The 26,842-nt window shown below is 39.5% G+C and overlaps 1 protein-coding gene across 3 annotated transcripts; it reads right to left on the bottom strand.

Moving 5' to 3' along the window:
• Nucleotides 1–84: 84 nt before the first annotated feature.
• On the bottom strand, nt 85–26,801 carry EHD4 (EH domain containing 4). 3 transcript variants are annotated; one of them, XM_033515028.1, is made up of 7 exons: nt 26,515–26,801; nt 18,734–18,910; nt 14,187–14,284; nt 10,576–10,988; nt 7,622–7,786; nt 4,605–5,184; nt 85–177 (listed from the first exon to the last, which is right to left on the bottom strand). In XM_033515028.1, the coding sequence occupies exons 1-6, from the start codon at nt 26,748–26,750 to the stop codon at nt 4,648–4,650; spliced, it is 1,626 nt and encodes a 541-aa protein (XP_033370919.1). In that variant the 5' UTR covers nt 26,751–26,801; the 3' UTR covers nt 85–177; nt 4,605–4,647. The 3 variants fall into 3 exon arrangements, with proteins under 3 accessions (XP_033370919.1, XP_033370918.1, XP_015486341.1); XM_033515027.1 differs by lacking the exon at nt 85–177 and adding an exon at nt 809–2,273; XM_015630855.3 differs by lacking the exon at nt 85–177 and having other exon boundaries at nt 809–5,184.
• Nucleotides 26,802–26,842: the final 41 nt, after the last annotated feature.

A 26,842-nucleotide genomic window follows, 5' to 3' on the forward strand; every position in this document is an offset into this window, starting at 1 on the left:
CGTGTGAAACACTCACTTCCATGTGACACATGGCACCAGGAGCCAGGAGCTTTGCCAACACTGCTACATAGGAACTGCACAGCGGCTGAAATTCGACTACAGCAGGAGCAATGGCTGAACTGTAGCATCCTGATGGTACAGATGTATCTTTGGAAATGCCTCAAGTGGGATGTGCACCTAGAGGAGAAAGAGAGGGGCCGGAGGAATTCATTCCAGCACAATGTTACAGCAAATGTTCTATTGGTACCATTGGTTATTCTCAAGTAGAAGGCAGCATGGTGTGGAAGGTGTCTTTGGGTTTTTTGGGACAAACACATCAAAGTGCTTTTTGCTACACTGCTATTCAATCTATGCTTATTTTCCAAGGTTAATGCCTCCACTGAAGTTAAAAGCACCACCTCTCAGATCAAGTTTCAAACCTTCAATCCGCACACAGGAAGTTTTACTTTTATGTTCCACGCTTGGACTTTACAAAACCTCCACATTTAGACATTAGGAAGCTTCAAAATTACATTCTGCTATAACATGCTAAATACAGAAAGGTGCTGGAGGTTTGTGGGAGTTTTTTTAAATTCTTTACAGATAAATTTAATTCTGGAATCATGCCTTGGCACAAACAGTAGTTTCATCCACCAGTTCAAGGGCACAGAAAAGAAATAGCCAGAACCTATTATGGACACATAAACTGAGGTAGGGAAATCAGCAGCTTGCCAAATAGCTCCTCTGCCTATGACCCTTAAGTAGCAGGATTATAAAATTCCAGGTACTGAAAGATTATCTTCTAGAAAGAAGCACACAACCCAAAATCTCAGGTGGTTCAATATTAGTTTATTAAATCAGCAATTTTAAACACTGCTTTCTAAAAATGATTACAAAGCATATTAAAATATATTACAGTATCTGCAAAGAATTTACTGTGTAATGAAAGTGCAACAATAATGAACTTACAACTTTGTTTGCCTAGCTGGACAAACTGAAGCACACTGAACAGATCAAACCTTTCCTCAAAAATCAGAGTGCCTTTTAAGTAAAAACAGTGTTTAACAAAAATATTAGAAAAGATGAGCATGTGAAATGGAAAATTAAGTTCATGATCATTTTCTCAGTGCTAAGTTACACATATCCATCAAACCATACACCTCAAACTCTGCTTGAGATCCAACAATTTAAAGAGCCACCAAAATGAGTGCACATTGTGAAGGGAAGGAAGTGACAGAAAGAAAAAGAGGGTGCATTTCAAGTGCTGGCATAACATAACATAAACAATGTTGAAAGCCAGGGACCACATACCTGCTGCTTTGAGACCATGTTCCACACAAATCCACACCACACCCAATTAACAACTGGGACCTCACCCTGACTTAAAAATCTTTTTAAACTCTCCAATTTCAAGCTGTCACAGCTTTTAAGCCTCTCAATGTCCTGTATTGTGGTTATGAACCATAGCCCCACATTTTCTGTTGCAATCTACAACAAAAACTCCTAATTTCTGAAGGCATAGAACTACAGTCACAAATTAAAACTGGGTTGTGGAATAGTTGGAGAAAAGATAAAAGCAGCAGTTTCTACTTTAGTTTAAGACAGTCCTACATCAGTGGGCACAGATTCCACAGGATGAATTACAGATAGCTTTGAATGATCTTGCAGAAAATGTTATTTTAATCCTAGGGATAAAATGTCCAATCAATCCAACATCCTCATCCTTTCTTCATCCCCTCCCCTGAACAGCAACAACCTACTCCATCAGTTTAGTTGTGCAAGAAATTTCTGTTTAAAGTTCACATGAAATGTACTTTATTCCTATCTTCTAAGAGTGATGCTAGTTCACTGTAACACATACCTAGAAATAAATACATTTATGTAGCTGTGGATCTGACCACAAAACACTTCTATTTCTTCAGAGAGCCAGAGAAAATCCATCTCTACTTCTATACATGCTTCATGCATTCATCCTTCAAATTCTACAGGAACACAAAGCAAAATACTACAACCCCATCTAGGCAAAATATTTTACCTTATCACCATGATGTATTTCAATTTGTCTGCCTTAAGACCAAGTTAGCATATTGTCACAGAGACTGAGGAAAAGGCTGTGCTCTCAACAAAACTAGAAAAACCAAATAAAGCCACTGAAACTATCCTGCTCTTCTCGCTGAAGGAGGATATTTCTAATGGCATGGGATCACATGGCTCCAATGTGTCTGGAGCATCACCCCTGGAAGCTACATGTGGTAGGAACTCTGGCAGGAGTCCATCCCTGCAGTCCTGTGCTCCTGCAAAGCAAGGTAAGGCAGAGTCAGAAGATCAGCAGCTTCCTAGATCCTCTCACTACAGATCCTTCCTAGATCCTATACTACAGTAGTCACAATACAGGAGCTTGTATTCTTTCTCCTGGTGGCTTTCCTGATTAAGCTAGTCTCTAGTACTAAGCTGGTCAGTAGTGTATAAAGTGGTATTGACTGCAGACACTACCCACAAACAAACACACAGTACTAATTCTGCAGCCTTTTTCTTAACACTTGCAATCTCCATAGACTAATTTTTGTTCAATCAAAAATGAATTCCATAGAAAATAGTTACTCTGCAGATGTACAGTCACACAGGTAGGTGCAGCATCAAGTTTCACAGCTCTACTGAAGTGCACAGAGATGCACTAAGGTTAATTTGGCTCCTAATTTAGGTCTAACAGAAATAAAGTTGGTATGCTTGAATGACAGGAAAACCACCTAAGAATTAAAAAAAAAATAAAAAAAAAATAAATGAAGTCCTCAGAACAATTTAACTATGTCAGGACATCCCTGATACAGGCCTAGAAACCTGGCAAGGTAAAGGTGATGTTCTGCCATTACTTAAAATAGCATCATTGTTGTCCCATGGAAGAGCCCTGACAAAGTTCATGGAAATTGCACCTCAGAATAGAACAGATGTGGAAAGATGAGAGGTCCAGAAAGATGTGAAGTATTAAACCTGACAACCTACAAATATATGATTTTAAAAAAAGAAGCTAAGGCTTTTCTTGGATAACCCACAAAACTGAACATGGAAGTGTGACTAAAACCTTAACTGGGAGACAATATCCAAACTATTTCCCTTCCCACCCCTATTGCAAGGATGTTAAAGCACTTTTTGGCTTGCTCTGTCTCAGAAGGCATTAGTGCTGCCACTTACTGAGACTTAACAAAAAAAGTGCTCAAAACTACAGTACCTTTGATGTGTAGGGTCTTTCCTATGACAAATGGAATACAAATCAATTCCTGCTCATACACACAGACCAGAACTGACTGCCAAATTTGATTTTAGGAAAGAATCGGCCCTCCCTGGAAGACACAAGTTCACAGGGCCAAAGACTTGCCTTCTTTTAAGGTACTGATAAACATCAGTTGTAAGTAGACAGTATGTTCAATTTTGACTGTGTGTTGCTGGAAAATAAATGTTTATTAAGCATCCATTCCTTTCATGGATTGTTTTCAATAAAGGAGTAATATTTGAGGGAATGAGTCTATCATTTATTACAATCAATGTAACAGTTCCTGTTAGCCTCCCCATCCTTCAAATCTGCTGCCATGGGAATTGAATCTCTCTTTTGTGGTTGTCAACCACGTGTTGGCAAAAGAATTAAAAACTTCTCTTAAATATATATTAAAAAATACACAGACTGTATAACTGTATAATTAGCTGTAAATAGAAATTAAATACCAAGGAAAATATCCTGAGACAATCTAACGTGCTTTGAAAAGGCTGACTTTGAGCAATACACTTTTTCTGAATAGAAAGTGCAGCTTAATTTCAATGCAAAGGTGGGGTTCTTTTTTAGCTTAAGAAACCATTCTGCTGTCACTTTGAACCATTCAGAAATTCATTGTCTGCAGAGAAGCTAAGCTTAAACCGCAAAGGAAATTATAAATCCAAGGAACAAAGCAGATCTCAGTTCTTCCAATGATAACACTGAATGCATAGTGCTGTGTAAAACTGAAGAAGCTGCTCTTCAGATAAGACACAATGACAGATCAAAAAAGTAATCTTAGTATTTTGCAGTTCTAGGTAGAATTGGAAGTTTTAAAACAAGCTTGCCCATATTCTGAGCAGGTACAAGACTCTCCTCATCACTCTTCTATTTTTTTCTAAATCTAATTAAATAATAAAAGGAAAAAAAGAAATTCCTTTTATATCAGCCTTTTCTTTGACTATATAGAGATGCTGACATTCACTCAATGGCTTAAGTACATTTCTAGCATCTAAATATTCCTTGCATAGGCAGGTGAATTTAACATTTTGAGCTTCAGTGTGCTATTTAGAATAGTTTGGAGACACTTAAGGTTGATCAGTATTTAGGTTTGGTGAAGGTCAGCAACTTTTATACATGACATTTTCTGTTTTATGGTTGTAAAGGCAGTGAGATGTGGACACAGGAGTACAACATCATTTTCACCTTATGACAGAGCTATTATAAGGCACTTGTGATAAGCATGTCTGAGTGAAGGTCAGAAGGGACAGCGACATGAATGTTTCCCTGCTGCCATGCTTATAACTTCAGTAGCTTGCATGAAATGTGCTGTGAGGTTAAAGGATCTAAGCTTAACTTCAAATTTTGGTGTTTTCCACACCTTTCCTGTGGGATTTTCAAAATCCTCATTCTCCTTGTACTGTTCATTCTGCTGTCTGGAAAGGTTTCCTGTGAGATGGTGGCACCAGGTGGGAAGGTAGCGTGCCAGGCAGTTCATATCCATCCAGTTTAATCTTGATGAGATGTTTTGCTAATGCAAACTCTTCATCATCCAACATCCCATCGCCATCACAGTCTGCAAGTTTCCAGATCTTGCCCAAGACGCTGTTGGGTAGTTTAGAAGTCACCATCTCCTTCTTTGCACTAATCCCAGATATTTTGCCATTGATTGGTGACAGAGTGTAGAAGATCTCATCGTAAGCAGGTTTATCTTTGGCAACAACCCACTCCTCTTCATCAGCTCCTTCCTTAGCACCTTCGCCGTATCCATGGCCAAAAGGTCCTGCCATGGTGCCATCAAATGCTCCACCGTGTACCATCTCTGTGGGCATGTTGCTCTCTTCCTGTCTGATTAGGTTCATCAGGGAGGCAATTTTGTTGGCCAGCATGTTATCCACAGTTTCAATTAGCTTTGGTTTCAAAGAATGAAATTTAGTGAAGTCACAATTCTCCAACTGCTCCTGTGAATGACACAGTGACAGTAGTTAAAAACTATTCCAATACATTGAAAAGTTTACAGAATGAGCGTCAAAATATTAAAATAATCAAGTATTAATTAAATTGAAGTATCTTTTGAAGCTTTTTCTATAGCTGAAACTCCTCTTGAAGGAGAAACAAAAGTGACACATATGTACTGTACAACAAATATATTTCATCAAACACAGTAAGAAAATTTTGCAACAGTGTATGAGTTTGTCTATTAAATTACATTTACAATACAATTTTCAAAGTGCAGTGGATAAAACCACAGCAGTTGATGAATGTTACCCAGAAACTTTCCATTTGATGATTATTTTCCAAAACATAAAAGAAAGCAATTAAATCCTCAGTCCTGCTAGCACTTTTGCAAGTGTTTAAAGTTAAAAATAAAATCAAATGTTTGCAGGACTGATCTGATTTTCTAGATTAGACTTCTTGGTTGTGGTTAGGTCAGGAAGAAGTGTCCTCTACCAATAAAGAAAAACTGAGTTAACAGCAGCAGTGTTTTATAGCAGTGCTGCCAGAACTCACTAAGTCAGATGGACCCTGCAGAATTTGTGGAGTTTTCATCCTCCTAGCACCAATGAGATGTTCACCTAGGTAATATGTACTATTCCAACACAAGCCCATGCATGTTTTACACCACAGTGTTGGAAAATTAAAAATGCTTTAGGCAAGTATTACATTTTTTCTACATACAAAATGCTTGCCAAGAAGAGAAAGTTACAGTGGAAAAGGTTAAAAAAACCCAAACATCACCACCACCACCTCCCACCTTCTGTAAAACAATGTTAAATTGCTTTAACAAATCCCATCTATCACCTCAAGGAGCTGCTCCATTACATATTAAAATTATGACATGAACTAAAGAAACCTGGAGCACTGAGTAAAAACAGCCAACCAACAACTCTGTTCAGGTGACATTTATACACAATCACCTGATTTACAGCACCTGATCAGAGTAAATTTATGTAGTGCAATAAATCTCAGGAAGCAAAGGTCAACTTGCTATCGGTTTTGGCACAATTTCGTTTTCACACAATTTTGCTCCTCGTTACCGAAGTGACTGATCTCTCCTTGCTGCCATCTGCTGCTGAGGCTTATCTGACAGATACGCTAAGTTTGAAAGTTTCATTCAAACTTTGTTTCAACATTCAGATCTTACATTCTGCATCACAAACAAAAGCAGCAAGGGAAGAAAGAGTCAACCTTTGCCACAAAATCCCCTTTCAAAGCCTAACTCATGAAACCCTTCCAACAATCCTGCCTGTGAAAACTTGGCTAAAATACATCTTGTGCTTCACCTGTGATTTGCTATCTCATGCCAATAGTTGATTCCTGGGTTAAATATCTTAGCTTATGAAAGAAACTTGTGCCTTCCTACAGATAATCAGGTAATCATCACTCCTGATGATTAGCTGTGCAACTACCATATATATTGTCAGAATGACACGTCTGGCAAACATCCTCTATCACACTCATGGCTAGTTCATAGTCAGAGCAAACTGCAGGCTCCTGATACCTTGTTCTTTAGCTTTCAAGCTCAATTATCCTCTAATTCAAAGTCCATTTAAGAAGCCTATGATCTGAGATACAAAAATTGCCAGTTGATGCTTGAAATCACAGATAACACAGCATTAGTTGTTTTTCCCAAGGATATTTTCTAAAAAACTTATCTCAAATAAGAGACCAGAAATAAACAGAAAGTGACAGAAAATTGGTTGAAAGACTGCAGGAAGTCCAAAAGAGGAAGAGACAAAATGTATTTAAAAATTAGTTGTGGTTATAAACCAAGAACTTCTCTCTCCTTCACAGAATACAATCTTTACAAGACAGGAAAAAAGCAAAAGACTATTTTCAGAAGCAAAAGGTTTTAAGCTGGACTTTTAAAGTAACACATTGCCTTTATTATTCATTGGGAAACAGTACCAGAAAAACAGGAACAAAGTAGAGTAAAAATGAATTTATGACTAAGGATATCTTCACCTACACAAATATTTGATACCATTCCCAAAATGATAAATATAACCACATTTAGGATTCAAAACAAGAAGCCCTTCCCTTAATCTCTGAGTGTTCACTGCCAATTTATTTGCACAAAGCCTTTAGTACTTTCTGCCAGGAGACACCAAGTACTGACTAAAAGGACAGAAGGTCAGATTCCTTATTCCTTATTTTCACATTCTTTATGTAGTCCTGTATCAGTGAATGCACTCTAAGCAGGTTACCACTCTTTCGTTCTGTACCACTTCCAAGTCACTGTAATGTCTTATCAGTCAAATGACTGTCACCTCAACTGCTCTACTGCCAAAGACTCTAAACTGTAATGCTGAGGTGCCCTGTTCTACCTTTTCCAATCTGGCAATCCTGTTACAAAGTTAAGAGTTATTCCAGTGAAATGGTAATCTACCATCTTACCTGCATTTTCTTGACTTCAGGGAAGTCCCCTGCTGAGATATGGTATTCCCTTTGCAGCTGGATGTAGATCTCTGGCAACTTGTTGATAAGTTCCTTCTTCTTGTTCTCCTTCCCAAATACAGAGGGCATCTCTTTTTTCAGATAGCTGATGATATAAGCATGAACCTAAAAAGAAGCAAAACTGAAATCAGAACTACTGTTTACCGACACTTAACGGTAGTGTTCCTCACCTTGGTCATAAAAAGAAAACAGAAATATGTTTCCCTAAGGAAAGATATTATCAACTGTTTCTGGAACTTTGTGTTTACATGAACAGTTAGCTATCAGTTAGTTATTATTAGCTTTTGCTGCTTTCAGCATTCCTTTGAGGGGCAGAGAGAAAGGAAACACATTTCAAAGAAATACAGATGCACGCTTGCTGTTTTAAGGAGAAGCCTGGTACAGCATTCTGTGAGTACCAGCAGCAAGAGAAAAAGCAAGACCCCAGAACCCATGTCCTGACACTATACACAGAGCTCCAGCCATACTGCTCAACCTCTGTGATTTGTAACTCATCTGCCATTGTGGGAATCAATGGGATAACTCCTCCAGTAACCCAAGTATGCTAAGTGCCAGGGTGTCTATTTGAAGTGATATTGCATTCCCACCTATTTACTCACAGAAAAGTGAGTACCTATAGTCTGTATTTATGCAACTGCCTATGCAGATGACAGAGGAGCCAGTTCCAATAGCAGCAGTGTGCCGTGGGGCTGCCTTGTGAAGCCCTAGGGAGAGAAGCAGAGCCTTTCCAGCTAAGGAAAGACATTAATTTAGGATGCCTTTAAACACATTGACTTTTGCATTGCTGTCAAATTTCCTATCCTTCCCACCTTCCTTATGCCCTTATTCTGAACCATTCATCTCCTCCCCTTTGCCACTCTCCCACCACCTTTCCCCACCAAAAGGATCTGTTTGGCCACAGAGCAAGTGATCAGTTCCAGAACAGAAACAGTGGTTGCGCTTCCTAACTGAGGTGAGTTCACCTATCCAGCTCATTGTGTGGACACTGATGCTCATTTTGCACACAAGAGGGAAGGCACCAGGGCAGAGCCTTCTCTTAGATGTGGCTACCACAACTTGATGTTATCAAACTGCTCTCCTAAGCTCTGACCTGGCCAGGACCATGGCAAACAAATGTCTTCCCACAACAGCACGTCTTTACAGATCTCAGGTCCTTGTTCACTTAAAAATAATGTAGCTGTCCACAAAACAGAAGTTACTTACAATTTTCACATACACAGAAAAAAAAAGAGTTAAAAATCAGGAATGTCTATCAGACTGTTGAGCAATAAACAGGTAAAATTTTGAAAACTGAAGGAAGACAAACTACCATAAAAAAGCATCAGTAAAACAAATGATTGCTTCGGTGTTGTATAATACTTAATACCTACCAAACCATGACAGAATGTGCATTATAGCATTCTACACAAACCTTGCACAATCTGCACATGGCAATTGCTTGCCCTTTCATTTCCCTACTTGTTAAGGAGGAAACAGAAAATAAATCTTTGCTTTTAAAAGAAAAGTGATGTAGGCGCTTTTTATGTGCACATCTTAAGTTCACAACTTTCACACAACAATGCTTCCTTATATCCAAAAAGAGTTATGCATTTTAATGGCAAATAAATTTACATTTCTTTAGAGGAGAAAAAACTCCAGCATAAAGAAGCATAAACCCATGAAATTTTCCAAGAGTATAGATACGAGTATTTCTCCAGAACTACAGAATGGATTCAGTAAGGGTATTTTTTAGAGCATTTATAAATAATTGTAAGTAATTTTATGGATCTTATGTTTAAAATAATATTTCCATCAAACCCAGAAGAATATGTTTATAATTCATAAGCACTAACAGTTTCACATGTGTACTCTAAAGTGGCCTAAGGTCTGCCAGTAAGCACATGTGTTTCTTGTAGATAAGAACAGTCCCCATATTCAAAATGGGATAGTGAGTCACAGGACTTAGGGGGGAAGAAAAAAAAAAAGCCTAATGCCCAAATTTGACAGCATGTTAAAAGTTTGCTTTTGTTTCTAGTTAGTTACTGTAAATGCTTTAGAAAACATTAAGAAGAGGGTAGCACAAAAATAGGATAAAATAAACCCCAAATTCAATGCTGTAAAAAGCAATTTTTGACTCTCAGTACTTGGAGAGCAGTTTGGAAGGCAGAAAAATGACGCTGGATTACATTGCTGCTTTCCTGCAGATAAACAGTTTATTCCCCTTCCGTGACTGTCTAACATATCCCTACAAGCACTGCGCTCTGTATTTACCTTAATCCGTTTTTATTTTACATTTCATAGGAATATCTAAAAATTACTCAACTGACACTCTTTCAATGCCAAAATTATTGTAACAAATGAAAACAAAATGCTGCCAACATTTACAAAACAGACTGGATCTGAGTTTGCTCTGGGATCAGAGTAACTTTTAACACAACATCATTGTGATTTTAAATGGAATTTTCGGGGTGCCATAAAGCTCAGGCCACAAAAAAATCTCCAAACCAACAGCCCCCCTGCAGCCCCAAAAAATAACCCCACCAAAAAAAAACCCCAAAAGTCTGTCTTCATATTCAGGAAGTTAAATAAGCCAACACAGGATGTGGTACGCACCCCCAAACAAGTATTCATATACCAATGGAATTGCAAGTCGTCTTATTTTTGATTAGAAGTTCACATTAAAATGTGTTTCAAGGAAAATGCATCGATAACTGCATGGGAAATTAGAATTCCTGTCTGCTCCCAATAGCTTTCTCCCCAAGTGACTACCTTTTCCTTGAAAAACTGACAATTCAATCCAAGATTTAAAACTGTGCTAAAAATAAGTTTATAGCAAGAGAAAAATTGGGAAGGTTAAGAAAGGACATGCTGAGAGCAGCAGAGATTGCTCATTCAATTTTGTTCTCTTTTCTTACCTTTGCAAGTCTTGCCCTTTTAATCAGATCATTGAGTTTCCTCACAGCAGCCTTCTGCGGGAGACTCTGGATATCCCTGAAAAGATCCTGTGCCTCGGCTTCAAAGAGTCTTCGATTGTCTGTGTTTCGGAGAGGATGGGCCCAGAAGGAGCCGATGTAGACCCGCAGGACCTCTGGCGTGTCGATCACCTTTCCCAGGGACCACATCAGAGCACCGTAGACCCTCATCAGCTGCTGCGTGTCCACTTGGTCAGCCTTATTAAGCACCACTCGAATCTTGTCATCCTGGCCCCGGAACGCCTTAATGGCCTCTGAAAACTCATCAGATATATCCAGCTTATGGGCATCAAAAAGGAGGATGATTCGGTCAACCCTCTCAGCAAACCACTGGAGAACTTGGCAGAAGTCGTAGCCTGAAAGAAGAACACACGGTTACAGTTTTACCATTCAGAAAAGTGAGTCTTGGAGAAGGCAGGGCTGGGGATAGAGCACAAGAAGATAACAGCCTCAACCTGGGGGCAAAAAAGAGATTTATTACTAAAGAGGAAAGTATCTGTGGACAGGGAGGTCAGGACAACTGTATCCTGCATTTCCTTGGACCAGTCTCACTATTACCGCCTTTTGTTTTTTATCACTGCTATGTTTTCTGTCTCACACCCACATTTGCCTCTTTCCAGGAGTCTGGTTCCAGCTCAGCACCCAAACTGAACAGGACTGTGGGGCTCTGATCACAATCTCTCCTCATCACTGCCAATATTGGTCACCTTGGTAGCACTGCTTATCTGAATTATCAAGGAAAATGGTGCATGTGCAACCATTTTTGCAATTGCAAGCATTCCAGTGCAGGTCAGCAACCAGAAGTACTTGGATCTTAAAATCATTTTCAAACTCAGCTCTCTGTACCTTGCAGAATTTGCTGTTATTTTTGCCACGGCAGACTAACAAAGTACAATTTACAAGTAACATGACTTCATTGCTGATGGCTTTAAGGACATGGCAGGTTACAGAACATGAGCAGTGACCTTTCTGATCACCTGAAACAAGCTTTATCACGTTCTAAAGGAAAGCCTATTCATAGTAGCTGTCTAATTGCTTTTACAGGTTCAGCTGGTACCTAATCCAGACAACAAACTATTCAGGAACTCCTTATTCAGAAGTGACACATCTAATCCATAGAGTCACCACTGGTGATGCAGCTTCGGGTTTGGCATGGATGTGACTCATCTAGTATGAGTAAGGAACAGCAAAGATTGTACTGGGAGCTTTTTGCTTTTTTAAAAAAAACAACATCCATTTTCCCCTGAACTCTTTACCCATACTTTTTGAAACACTTGCCTTCAAAGCACCCAAGCATGAATGAAACACCCTCTCCCTTCCTAAAAGGGGTTCATCCCTACATCCTGCCACTCGTTTTTCCTTCCAAATCTTGCAGACCACACAGACATTTCTGTCTGCAAGGGCGTGAACATCACCAGGGATGCCACAGAAGCAGGACAGGGCTGGGCATTGTGTGACCGGGGGACAATGCTGGCACACGTCTGCACATTCTCCTCCAGACACTTACACTGCCCCTGAACTGACAGGCAGGAAGCTTCTGGCACATCCTCCTGCTGACAACAGGAGCGGGAAAGGTGTGTCTAGAGACATCTTTGAACGTTGCCCTCTGTGTATATTTTTGACCCTTCAAGAAATCAGCTCCCTCATCTGTGGCCTGGATGCTTTCCAGAGTTAAAAATAGAGTATGCTGGGAAATTGTGCATGCCCTCTAATTTTACATAGTCCCTTTACTGTTTTCATGCATGTTAAAATGAAAGCTAATATTTGAGTTCTCTCTTGGTTTCAGAAGGCTTCAACTTACTCCTAGTCATACCTGTCAATTCACTCATAGGTAAATAGTTAAGCAGTAGCTAACGAGATGGGAAAAAACCACTAACAGCAAAGAGACAAGGTCTTACTCTGAGGCCCTGCAATGTTGATTCTTCCATCAAATATTTTTAATAAGAAAAGCTGCAGCTTATAAATGTTAGACACAAGCTAAAGTTCTAGAAAGCAGAACCCTCTCTGACTGAGACACATTCAGAAACAAGAAAGCATCTTGTATAATCCTACTTATTTGCACACAATAATTTAGAACATCATCAAAGCAACTCAAACTTCAAAACGTGCTAAATTAGACTTACAGCATAAATATGTTTAAGTCAGACTGACTCCTTCAGGAAGTAGGTCAGACAAAGCTTGCTGTGTGCAGCATCACAGGAGAAGTCAAGTTTGTGCTCCACAAAACCACCTATATGCAAACTGCATTAGCAGCCCAAAAGCCATTTACAGGAAATGTATCTGACAGTGCAATGTTTCAGAGTGTTGTAATTTCTAATCATGACAGTGTGGAATATGAGCATGTAATAAATGCCTGTGTGCTTGTAGATGATTTCTTGTATGCTGATGTCTAAGCATATGAAAACTTTATTTAACCTGCCCTCAAAGCCTGGGACACTAAGAGAACAGTGCTCTAAAGCCAACTCCCAAAACCTCATATTTGGTACAACCACACAACTATGAGTAATAAAGAGACAAAACATCACTGGACACAGAATCCAGAAGCATCTGGTAGACCAGTTTACTAGGTACACATAATTAAGATTATAGTCCTAAGAAATGAGTCCCTTATTCTGTCAGTTTATTATAAAGACAAGACTATTGTTGCATAGCCATCATATATTTTGTGCTTGTATCAAGATTTCCTCAAAAAATCGATTTTCCTCAAAAAATTCTAGGTGTGACATGTTAAAGAATTGTTTATTTCCTCTGACAGAGACATGAAACACAAGTTTCCATTTCTTAAGCAAAAGTCTGAAAACAGAGGGCAGCAAAAGCCACACCCTGCATCACTACCATTTACAACTCCACAGAAAAGTGACATGCACTTAAATGCATCTGAGGAATGCAAGGAAGAAAGTTGTTTACATTATACTGTTCTGTTTAAATAATTTCTCAAGACAGGCTAATGTTTAAAACAGCTTGATAAACAGTGCTCAGTTCTCTGCAGAATTTTCATATTATTAAAAATATTCTCATTTGCTCTTTCTCCTTCTACCATTTGACTTCCTCTTTTGACTGTATTATTTTAAGGCATGACTGAACAACCTGAAAAAGCAACTCCAGCAACTGTGTCCACAATAAACCCACCTTATTTATAGCCCCACCCCTGAATTTTTCAGACATCACCCACCTACAGCTATTATGAAACATTTCTTCATTCATGAACTTCAGTAGTATATATGAGTCATTATTACTTCATGGAAAGCAATTAAAATGGTGAAAATACAGCTTTTTCTCAGGAGTGACAGAGCACTAATTAGTCAACAGACCATGCAACTGTAGCCATTTGCAGCCCTAGCAGCAGGATGACAGAAATACCAACCCCCACCAGCTTCCAAGAGAAAAAATTCCAAAGTGACATCCAGCCTTACAATATAGGTTGTACAGGGCTTGCAGTACAAAAGCATGGGACAGACCACTAAAACAGGCTCCCCAAAGATTAGGATGCTGGTTTGCCCAGTAGAGCAGAAAAAATGTAGTGAGCTTGGTTACTATAAACCTCTGCAGCTCACCTCTGCTGATGCGCTGCTTCTCTCCAGAGAGGATGCCAGGGCTGTCAATGATACTGATGCTCTTCAGGACCTCGTTTGGTAGCTGAGAACACATGAACCTGCAGGAAAGGAGGGAAAAAACCCATTAACAATAGCTCTAGCTCATATGCATATTGTCCCTTGAGAGCTCCCCATTATATATATGATTTTAGAAAGACTCAAGTGAGATGCAAAAAAGTTTCTGAATCCTGGCAATCCTCTGTGTTTTGCAATCATACACGTTAAAGAAAAATTATGAAGGGAGCTTCTCAAAAAAGATAACACATGGAAACCTTGTAGAACTGTACTGACTGATAGTGATAGATACATAGATAAGTGCTGATAAGACTTCAAATTTTGCAAGAGCTGACAACTTGGGCTTTAAATGCAACATTAAAAAGACTTCATCAAACCACCTTTTGCTAGGACCAAAATTAGTACACACAAGAGAAAATTCTTCACATACTCCAGCTAATGTCCAAACTGAATGACTGAAAGAGGGAGCAAGCAGAAAGCCATACTGACAATATGTTTATGTCCCAGTCCCTGCCACATCTCCCTCTTGCCTGATTTAGCGGTGTTTGAAGGATCCCTACTCCCTAACCCACCACTCTCCTCAGCTGGGGCACCAGTGAAAAACACCAGTGTTTCTCCCACAAACCCAGCCAAAAAACTATCCCACTGCCAGAAGCAAGAGTTCAAGTTACACACAGTGTGCTCTAAACAATAACCTCCTGCCTCTGCAACAGGAGGCAAATTCAATAGTGGTATTAGGTAAAAATAAATAATTCACGAGGACTCTGAGAGCCATGCAGAACACTTGGTGTGTTACATGCAAGCTACAATCATGCTTCTGGGATAGTTAATGACTGAAGAACTTCACTGCCCTTCATCATAACCTGCCTTAAAGAGATTTGCATAAGAGTTTAATCTTCTTATCAGGGAGCAGCTCAAGATACTAAGGAGCACACAGAGTAACCCACCCTCCTGTGAGGCTGCCCCACACAGGGTTAAGCTGCAGCCTCAGGCTCCAAGATGGGGCTGCCCTGCCTCAACCCAGGGCTTCACACTGCCTCAAAAACCAGGGTATTACAGACAGGAAACCATAGCTGTGCCAAGATCAAATGAGACCTTTAAGGCCTTGGATGATCTGAGTCAGGAAGAGTTCAGCCAGTCAAATATCACAAAATGTAAACTATATCAAAGTCTAGATGGTATTTTATACAACATAAATTATTCAAAGGAAATTGGGAAGAAAAGAAGTCCTAACCCCTCGCTTCACCTTGCACCTGCAAGAGACCCTGTAGCAATGAGCCTTTAACAAAAGCACACAGTGTGCCTTCCTAGATGGAACAGAAATGGCAGCAACACCTGCACCTCTCCCTTAGACCCAAAGGGTCATAAGGAAACAGCAGCCATCTGAGCCTGCTAGAAACAGAGGGTATGGAAACATCATGTAAAATGTATTGTTTGTTTCAGTGGGTAAAGAATATATTTTCTATATTACATATATATTCTATATATATATAGAATATATTTTCTATACCAGGTATAGAAAATACCTCATATCTGAAGAAAACTCTTCCTCTTGAAAATTTTCTACTAGCTTAAGAAATATTTTTGAAAGAGCAGTGAGGTACTATCTGAGAAAATTACATTATTTGAACTTGCCAAAACCTAAAGGCAGTGCTATGTGAAAGCAAACACATTACGTGGAAACGTAATGGATGTGCACAAGTGACAAAGAAAATACAATTAATCATGTGAGCCATTACAAAAATAGTCATCACTAGTATGTATGAAGTAGCTTTCATAAATTTGGAAGTGTGAAGACTGAATTTTCTTGTATACCTTTTCTTATCACTCTCATCCAACCTTAGAAAGTCCAGTGCTTGCTCAGTATCAGCAAGATGTTTCTAGACCTATCTCATGGGAAGAAAGGCACTGTTATGCCAGCTGAACAATACAGCAGTGTCTTGAGTCAGGCACCATCCAAACTGGGAAAGACTACGTGAGAAAATGGAGAATTACAGGCCTCAGAAATGCAGACACTGCCATCTTTGCAGCAGTCATTAGTGGCAATGGGAGGAGGACAGCACATGTTAAACACATAGGAAATAGGAGCATGAACTCAGAATTAACTGCTTGTTAGCTTCTAGAACATGTCCGTAAGATAAAGATGAAAGATGGGTTAAAAATCTTGCCTCAAACTAATACTTTAGACAACTTAAAACAGTAATGATAGTGGTATTTGAATATCTCTTTTCAACACTGAGACTTATTTCTTAACATATCACTTCATGCAGGTCATGTAAGTGCTGCATCATAAAAAGCAAAACTACCTACTATCTACCTGAATGACAGACTTAAAAAAGGGCTGCAAAAACAGTTGTATGAATGAGATGACTGTAATTTCTTATAACACATCAAAACAGACCAGGACTATACATTTTTTCTCAGCAGCACACATTTATTTACATGCTTTTCTGGTATAATGCAGTATTCTTCCCTCACCAGCATCCAAGGGCACACTAGGTCCTGTTCTCCTTCCATTTCCTCCCCAACTTTTCTTAAAAGTATAAGGGTAAGTAAGAGATCAATAGAAGAACACCTCCCACAAGCAGTGAGATACAGGGGGAAATTAGAAGGGGTCATGGAAAAAGACAAAAGCAAGGTAACATCAATAAATTACTGCAGCTAATTACTAAGTACAAGCCTTGATTGTGATACCATGTTCTTGTTTGTTTCATTTTTTCCATTACCTCAGTCCCTGTTTCCTGTCATTTTGATTGTTACACTTGGATGAAAAGGGCACTCAACTTCACAGTCTAAGTGTTCACAGCCTTAAGTTCCTCCATAAAACAAAACACTAGGATTGGGAAAGCATTTAAAAAACAAAATGGGGAGGGGGATGGAAGGAAGTAGACAAAAGTCTTTTAAGGCAGGAGTGAAAAATGCAGTATGAGATAAAAAAAACTGTCAGCATGGAAAATGAGAGAAGGCAAAGTAAAATATGTACTATGACTACAGGTATCCTGGTAGGAATTGAAAATACTGAAGCCTAAGACAATTTTATCTAGCTGAAGTCATAAAGAGAAAGGAGTGAGTAAACTTTGAAAAATGCTAGGGAAAGATAAGCACCTAGATTTCTGCTGAATAACTAACGAGTAAAAGTGAGTGTTGGGGAAGATAAGGGTGCTCACAGCACCTCAACACAACAATATCACAGTGACCAAAAGAAATGGAATAATTTAGTCAGTTGCTTTGAAAGTACATATTTCTAGCTAGCAAATAATCCTGCCTGCATAACAGTTGGAACCTGACACTAGTTAGATGATTTAGGCAAAAAATTACAGTGCCACTCACCCAAACAAACACATATCATTACTAAATGTTCTGTGCAAATATTTGAATATTATGCAAAATACAATTTATATAATTTGTAAGTATATTAATTTTTTGTAGAGAGAGCACCATGATGCGGAAAGGGAAAAACAGAACAGTGATCTGGAAGACAGAATGCAGCCAATCACCTCAAAATTGTTATTTAAAATGGGACCTGACTACAGCTTCCCACAGTGCATATTCTTATCTCTGCAAAATGATAACCAAGCCAACTGCAAGCAGCTATAAACTTTCTTTGAATAAGCACAGCAAGAGATAAAACTGTACATGATGAACTTTTAACACGCATGCCAGTATTTATCAGCCAAACAGGAAAGTTTATTGTTAAAAAGAACCAATTTAGATTAATCGGCTTGCAAAGTGAGGCCTCCATGTCAAGCTACCATCAAATACAGGAAGAAAACAAGGTGATTGCTCAGACAATAAGAATGGAGTTATTAGTAACTAACTTTCAACTGGAAATATTTAGCATGCTACTTAAGTTTACTATCGAAATACTCACAGCCCCTGGGCAACACTTCCCTTTCTACAAATACACAGCAGAAGCTAACACTATCTCCCCAGTCTATGGGAAGTACCTGAACACCCAGGTAGTTGATATTAAACACTTAACAGCTTGAATTTTTATTTTATCATGGGACACATTTGAATCTTCTCCATTCTTGTAGGTATTTTTACATTTCCCAGCAATTTACAACTTTAAAAAACTATACCAAGACATCCAGTGAAATCAGTGGAAAGGAACAAGACAGCACCAAAGGGAAAACATTTGTTTCCTTTTTTTTTTTTAATGGTAGTTTTTAATAATAGTACTAACTTATCAGTTTTAATGAGTAGAATTTTTGCATAAACTTATCCCAAGTTCCACCTGGTGTCATGCCTCACAAACAAGTCACATAGTGGATCATTTCTACAGTTTTCTGTGAACTGGTTTCAACAACTATTTTCTATTCAGATAACTCAATATCTCTATCATAATGCCACCCTACCTAGTACTGCCTTTTTTTTATTTAATTCACCTGAATTGCTGCCACTCCTGCTTGTATCTGAATATTTATTCCATGCTGTTCAAAACAGAACATTTAAATGTAATCATCAGAAGACAGAAAGCAAGATGGTCTCACCTGTTCAGGAAAGCATTTCCAAAGCGGCCGAGTTTCCGGAATGGCTTCTTAGGATCAACAACTAGGGCATTTCCAGGAACATTTCCTTCTGTTTCTCCATACATTACAGCAATAAAGGAATCGGTGGTAGGCTCTGGCCCAATCCGCATGCCTGGAAAGTCTTGCTCGAGCAGGTATCTGGAGGTGGAGAACACATAAATGTATTTATACACAATAGGGATCCATGGCAAAAGCAAATCCCTACCATTTGCTTGAAATTTCCCAAGGATATACCTATTCTCTAAGAATAAGATTACATTTACCTGCATTTCATTATTTCTGTTAACTTGGGAAGCAGGGAGGGAACTGAATTAGTTTTTCACAACATCTAGGTAAAAGGATAAAGTAAACCCCTTTACAAAGACAATGTGGAAAGCATTCCTTCAAACGCAGCACCTCAACCATTTAAGTGGATGCTTCTCCCAAAGATTCGAGCGCTGTAGGTTACACTACAACACATGGCTGCTTTTCTGAGTGATTCCAAGCCTATAGCAGTGCTGCTGGTACAAAAAGGGAATGGTTTGAAGCTGCATGTTTTTGATTTGTCTGCTCAAATGCTCATGCATTTGAGCAGATTCAGTTGGCTGACAGATCTAACCCTTCAATTAACTCAGAATGATCTCTCTGACTTTAACTTATCCTATCAGAGGCAAAGAGAACCGTCATGAGACAGTAGAATTTTGTATGTTTGGGAGCGAGAAATTTTTTTTTTTCTTTTGACTTGCACATCAAAAATTCATTGTTACTTAAGACAGATCTTCAGAAATTTAGGCCCAACAATAAAGTACTTCCAAAAAGCATTGAGTCAGGTATTGCTAAAACACCAGAAACCATCTTGCACCTCCCTTTGCACAGTCCACTGAGAGAAGACACGGCACATACTCAGAGGGCTTTGACTTCCCAGACAGCAAGGTCTGAAATGAATTGTGTATTTAAGTATTAAAACTTAATGGAACCAGGGCATTTATTTACATAAAAAGCCTGCCTGCATCCCTTCATGGCCTGCAAGAGCAAAGTAAAAACAGCTCCAAGTCCTCTGAGCAAGCCTCTCTCTAGCACACGTTCGATGAGAATTGCCAACCTTCACAGAGACACAGACAACACTGCTTAACTTTAAAGCATGATTGTTATTGGCCTCAGTCACAACAGCATCATCTTGGTGCTCAAGACTAAAACAAAGTGTTTTCAATGTCACCCTGCAGTTCTTAAAAAAAAAACCAACACAACACAATTTTAATAAATTCAGCTATTTACAGAATTAAAACTGGATTTACATGAGGATTCTTCTTCAGGCACAGGCAGTGGTCCTGCCAACAATGATAGTACTAGTTATGTTTTAGTGCATTTATATGAAAACTGCTCTTTTAATAAAAGTTTATTCTGGACTTAATCCAATAGTACTGTGCCTATTCTGCTATAATTTCCTAAATCAATACTGAGAGGACTTGCTGACTGCTTCTGCTGCAAAAACATTTTACCTAGCATCTATATTTGCTGAACAATCTCTGACTTCAAATAAAGTACCCAAACATTCACAAACTTTACAGATCAGTGCACAGAAGCTGAATTTAAGGAACAAAATACATGTCACAAATTTCAAAGACTGTTTTCCACTAGCCTTAGCAATCTGGCTCCCATTAGTTCAACCTATGATCAGGGAGCATGAAACAGTTATTTACATGAGATTTCCTGTAGCTTCCTGCTTCCAAAAAAATAAATTTAAAAAATGCCAGTGCTAAAATTTGTGAGGAAAGAGGAACATAAGAACAATCATGCCAGAACATGCCAACATCAATCTGTTTTATCTCTAGAATAAGCTGTACCTAATGCACTGTAACAGGGAAATAAAACTGACCACTCTCCAAAAGCAAATTAAACAACATCCAAACTTCCCTGCCCACACAGGTTTGTAAAATGCAGATCCCTCACTATACAAATTAGATCATGAAATTATCTGAATGAAATGAAGACAAAACTTTAATTCCTCACCAGGTGAACCCCTCATGGAAATCCAGGATTTTCAAGTGTTGTGGCAAACAGCAGAACATCTGAAACACCAAAGTGTGTTCCCACCTCTTCACAAAATATCACTGCAGACCAAAGTTCTCTAAAACAGGACACCAAGGCAAACTCACAAGAGCCACCAAGATTTTCCTGATTGGAGTTATCCACAGCTTTGATTTTAAAAGATCAGTTATATTTCTGCCTTCTAAAATAAGGTTTTAAACTTGCCATGATAAAATGTTCTATTTCTAACGTTGCTTCTCCTCATTGTCCTCCTTTTAAAAGAGCAAGGGTCTCTAAGAGGCTTGTAAATAAGCTCTTCTCTTGATAAAAATTGCCATTCCCAGGCTTCTGCTGACAGAGGCAGCAACTCGCAAGCTGACAGACAACATATACAAGAGCAGGAGTAAAGAATATATTGTTTATATTTTGTTGAATGTAATGTATATTCAGTATACATACATTGAATCAAATACACAGGAGTGAAGTTCCACATCCAGGTCAAGGAGAACTACATGGTGGTTCTGAATGCAGGAGCAGACACCTCCTGAGTAACAGGATAATTGCCATCTGTTGTAAACTCACAAATTATGGCATGATTATGAAAATTCAGGGATGGTCTTTTAGATGCATAAAATAGTAATTTCATGGCCTGCTCATGAATTTGCTTCATGTTTAGAGCTATGGAGTACCTTTCATGATTTCCAACATCTCTTTTTGCTGCTCTGAAGTCAATTGTGCAAATTCAGATTAGCTGTTTATGGAAATTACTAAACCAGAATAAAGTGCTACTGAAATGCAATAATACTCCCAAGTTAATGTCATAAAGGCAGTTTTAAAAAACAGTCTTTCATAGTGATAAGAGTCCAGGAAGGCAAGACCTCCTTCCAAATACCAAGCCCCACCCAACAGTCATAATGCTCTGCCTGGTACAACTATTTAACAGACACAGGAATCACTCTGCAGCACAGGTATTTTCCATTAAGATTGGCTCACAACTGCACATCAAGAATTAGTACAGACTAAAATAAACCTCTTCTTGAGCACTGGCTGTGCTCAAGTGTGATGGGTTTGGCTGGGACAATAACTACTATGTGGCTGTGTTTTGGATCTGTGCTGAAAAGCGTTGACAATACAGGGATGTCCTCATTACCGCTGAACAGCACTTACACAGAATCTCGGGCTTTTCTGCTCACCCCACCCATGAACAGAGTTAGGAGGGGACACAGCTGGGACAACTGACCCAAGGGATGTCCTGTACCATTTGGCTTCATGCTTAGCACGTAAAGCTAGGGGAAGGAGGAAGAAGGAGACACTTGGAATGATAGCATTTTCTCTTCCCGTGTCACTGTTATGTATGAGAGAGCACTGCTTCCTGGGAATACCTGAATACCTGCCTGCCCATGGAAAGTAGTCAATTAATTCCTTGCTTTGCCTTGCCTATGATGCTTTTACTGTAGCTACTAAACTGCTTTTATCTCAAGTTTTCTCACTTTCAGCATTCTGATTCTCTCCTCCACCTGGCTGCACAGGCTGTGAGTGGCTGTGTGGTGCTTGGTTGCAAGCTGGAGTTGTGAGGTGGGCTAAGCCACAGCACACTGTTATCACACTTCTCAGCAAGGAAAACCGATTTTACTTACTCACACAAAAGGTAAGAGCAGTCTTCTGTAAACTGAAAAGCTGCCAATGTTTCTGTACCAAATGCTACATTAGCACAGGAAAATACCTGGATTTTCAGCAACTGCAACTACATGCTCTTCTCAGGAATTTTCAGCAGAGAAGGAGTTCAAAAAGGTTCACAGGAAGAATGCTTAAAAATAGCCAATGCCCCAAAGACAGTCTAGATCAAACAACAGACATCCTGTTGATTCTTCTCTCTTTGTTTTTACCTGGGCTATAACCCTTCAGCTTTGCCAATAAACATTCATCTATGTTCCTCTGCAAGATGTATAGCCAGACTATGGAAAACTAATTGACAAAGTTCCAGAGATAGAAAAGATTACTCACAGTGGAAGACACTCATTAACATCTGAAGTCTAAATGCATTAGCTAGGCCACACTAATGCACAAAAGCAAGTGAGCTGGATAGAGCAGCACTGAACAGGGATACCCTGTGATGCACTGGGAGATAAACTCATGGCTCCTTTTTAGGCTGCCCACCTCCAAACTACACACTGCACCAAGTACTCTGCTTCTTATTTATTTTTTTTTAACACAGCAAAGCTTGCAGATGTTTGTTTTAGAGTAAGAATTACGCTCTAAATAACTCAAAGTTTTCATGCAGAGCTAGTGAAGGAGCTACAGCTTTCACCCAAAGAAATTAAGAGGGACCCTCCTCCCACTTCACCCCCGAAGAAACAGATGCAGCTGCACAAGTGATTGCACACTACTTGCAGACTCCAGATATTATGCATACAAAAGAGTGCTTTCACAAAAGTCAGTCCTGGCTGAGTTAAATAGCAGGAAGTTTACAATTTTTAACCTCTGAGTAATACCTGCAAGCAAACTAAAAGCCCAGCCTGGCAATCTGAGGAATTTACTTCTGCTTTGTCTCATGTTTTCGTTAAAAAAAAAAATCAGTCTCCTACACTTTAAAAACAGAATGAAACTGCCTATTTGCATTGACTACCTCCTATCTCTTTTTCATACAGTACAATTCTCCTCTCCTGTCCCTCCTTTCCCCACTCTTTTTCCAAAAACAGGCATGAGAAATTGAGACAATTACAGAAGCTGTAATTGTAATTGTAAGGTCAAGCAGCTCACATGCAAGATAATAACTGTCTTTCATCATACTCCTGCTTCATTAAACACAGTTGGACAGGCATTAATATTTAGATGTATTTGTTTGAATTGTCAGAATTGTCAAATATGTGAATAAAACTATCACCACACTACACCTTAGACAGAAAAACTGACTGGTTTCACTGCATTGTTCCAAGTGCTAAAGCGGATAAACAGCACTGAGTGAAAAAACAGAAGAGCTGTTAGAAACCTGGAAGTGTTTGTTTGCATATCTTAATCCCCAGGGACATTTAGTCACTGGTACATCAGTGTTTTCCATGAAGACTTAGTGGAAGGAACTGGGTGGATATGGATGTGTCAGAGGTATGAAAATGTGAAGTTCTCACGATAACGTCTCAATCAAAGTAAATCCCAAATGAATATTTGACAGCTAAACAGAATTGTTTTGTTCACACATAAACCCAATAGTAAACACTTAGGTAGACCTGATATGCCCTCCTGACTAGGAAGTCAAGAAATGTGAACAGAAAGCAGTCTTAATTATCTTAAGCAGTTTTTAATTATTTATTTAAGATTTTAAATTATGTTTTCTTATTAAAAGGTCTGGAGGAATACATCCCCTATAGCGCTATTTCATTCTAAGGAAACCTACGATAAATATAGGATTATAACAATCTTGAGAGGGTATGACATTTTTCCATGTGAAATTCAGTCTACCAGATGGGAAATTTATTTCTGATTGACCTGGACACTATAACATTTTCCCATGTATTCTTCTAAGTCTTGCACACAGCATACAAGAACTTCTCTTTTTTTTTTTTTTTTTGCCCTTCTTTTCTCCCTTAAATTGGATTTTGAGTAACAGTCGCTGTGACACTATTGCCTAAGTTGCTGCCCATATTCAATGGAGCACTTTTAATGCTGATTCAGCCAATTATTATCTATGCTATAGATAACACTGAGGTAATGAATATTGATCACAGTGAGATCCTTCAGAAGCAATAAAAGTTATTCTGCTACAGATTTGGACTCTACAGTCAATGCCTGTCTTTTCCAATACCTTGCACAAAATTAAACTGCTCTGCAGTTTAAAAATCGGCACAGCAAAAAGGGGTAAGAGGGTAAAAATAAAGGCACATCATAGTATAAGCCACCTCTTGTATCAAGTCAGGTATTTTAATAAAACACATAAGAAACCATCTTTGAAAACTTCATCTCTGTCAAAATTGTCTGGGCATCTTCATCTGGCACTGGCAAAAAAAAAAAAAACCCAAAAAAGCTGGCAAGAGCTGTAATAAAGTGTAGGTCTTTTCTCATTCAGACTGTGTGTTACAATCAGACAACACTTTTGCTCAGTTTTGTTACAGTGATAACAAGTTACTCACAGAGCAACAGTAGTAAAAGTACAGCTAAGGCACTGCAAGGAATATTAATGTTTCTAAGCACAATACTGACTTGCACTTCAGTCAAATATGGGCAGCTAGAAAGGACAGAAAAGATGAATGTACATAAATCAAGAACCTGTGTTCTCAACTAAGGCAAACTGTCTCTGGAGGGGAGAGACAGAGTTTTCTATTAATTGCAAATAACAGAACAACTGTTCTGCTGACAGGCAGGTATACACATATTTGTGACCATTCTGCCTCCCTCTGTATTACCTGTGTTCTCCCTCGTCCATAAGGCAAGTAAAAACACCTATCTGGAAATATATACAGACTAACAAGGCAACTGTAATTTTAAAGAAGAAAATGAATGAGTATACCTAGAGAAATGTTGGAAAAATTGAAACCAACAACCCCTCCTTCCCACACCACCTTGTGACTGTCTGCAGAGATCTTGAAATTAAGTTTCTTTTCTTTGAATCACAGCCTTATTTTTATTTTAAAAATATTCCTCTGAGAAACACCTCTTTTTATGTGTTTGGGGAATTCAGCAATAATCGGTTGATTTAATAATCAATTAAGAAACCATGTTCAATTTAAAGCTTTCAATTAGCTAGCTGTGAAACCTGAAAAGACACATGATTAGTTCTGTAAACATCTGAAAAGCTCTCAGGTGATTAAAGGTAAACATCGATCTTCAGTGGAGAGGGGAGGTAGGTATTTTGCACTGCAAGAGGAAAAGAGTGTTCTGGAAGGGCTGCCTGTAATCTTTGGAACTGAAAGATAAGCGTTTGTAAATTTTACAGAGGAGTATAATGAACTTCAGATATAAGCAGGTCAAAATGTGAACCAAGCGACCCCTCAGTGTCTTTTGCAGAGTTGTGCAAAACCTTAGACTGCTTTTTAAGGGGCATGTGAGAGAGAAACTCAAACATACGCAAAATATTTACAGATTCATAGTATTGTGCTTCAGCTTCCTTAAAATTAGTTACTAAGAAACTTACAAATAAGGAATACAGGAAAGACAGAAAATACTACAACAGGAACAACACTGCTAAGCTGCCTTAGTAGTGACACTGCTTCTTCAATGCAATTGATCAAAAAAAAGACACATGGAAGGGAAGATTTCCAGATACCACGTGGTTTTTGCCCCAAACTCTTGCCACGTTACTCTTCCATGATCACACCCGATCCGTGCATTAAGCTACTTTTGGGAAAGAAAGGGGAGGAGATAAGGTTAAGTGATCCCTCACGGGATCAGCGCAGTCATACCGTTTCAGCACGAAGCCCCCGGTTTTCCCCTGAAAGAACTTAGAGAATAAAAGAACTAAGAGGAAGTAGACAGCGGGGTTACACTTTCTCTGCAGAACATGAAACAGAGATAATATTCTTGAACAGGAAGCAAGCGGCGAGCTACAGAGCCTGTAACAGTCTCGGGAGCGGCACCATCCTCGGCAGGAGAGCGGGCAGGCTCCAGCCCTGTCACCGGCAGGGCGCTGCCCGGCCTCGGCCGCAGCCCGGCAGGGATTTCCCGCGGGCAGCACCGCCCCGCCCGGCGGGCAGCGGGGACCACCGAGCTCCCCGGGCGGGGCCCGCACACCGCGGGTCACCTACCGGATGAAGGTGGTCTTGCCGGTGCTGTACTGCCCCACCAGCAGCACCATCGGCTTGTTCTCGAAGTCGGCCTCCTCCAGGGCGGGCGAGTGGAACTCATGGAAGCGGTAGTGCTCCTCCAGCGGCAGCAGCTTGCGGAGGTACAGGTCCCGCAGCCCGCCGGTCACCGTCTGCACCACGTCGGTGCCGCCGCCGCGCTCCCGCCCGCCGCCCTGCTTCCCCAGCCAGCTGAACATCCCGCCGCCGTGCCACTGCCACAGCCACTGCCTCTGTCACTGCCACATCCACTGCCACAGCCGCTGCCACAGCCGCTGCCACAGCCACTGCC

Source organism: Parus major, chromosome 5, assembly GCF_001522545.3.
Source record: "Parus major isolate Abel chromosome 5, Parus_major1.1, whole genome shotgun sequence".
Lineage (NCBI taxonomy): Eukaryota > Metazoa > Chordata > Aves > Passeriformes > Paridae > Parus > Parus major.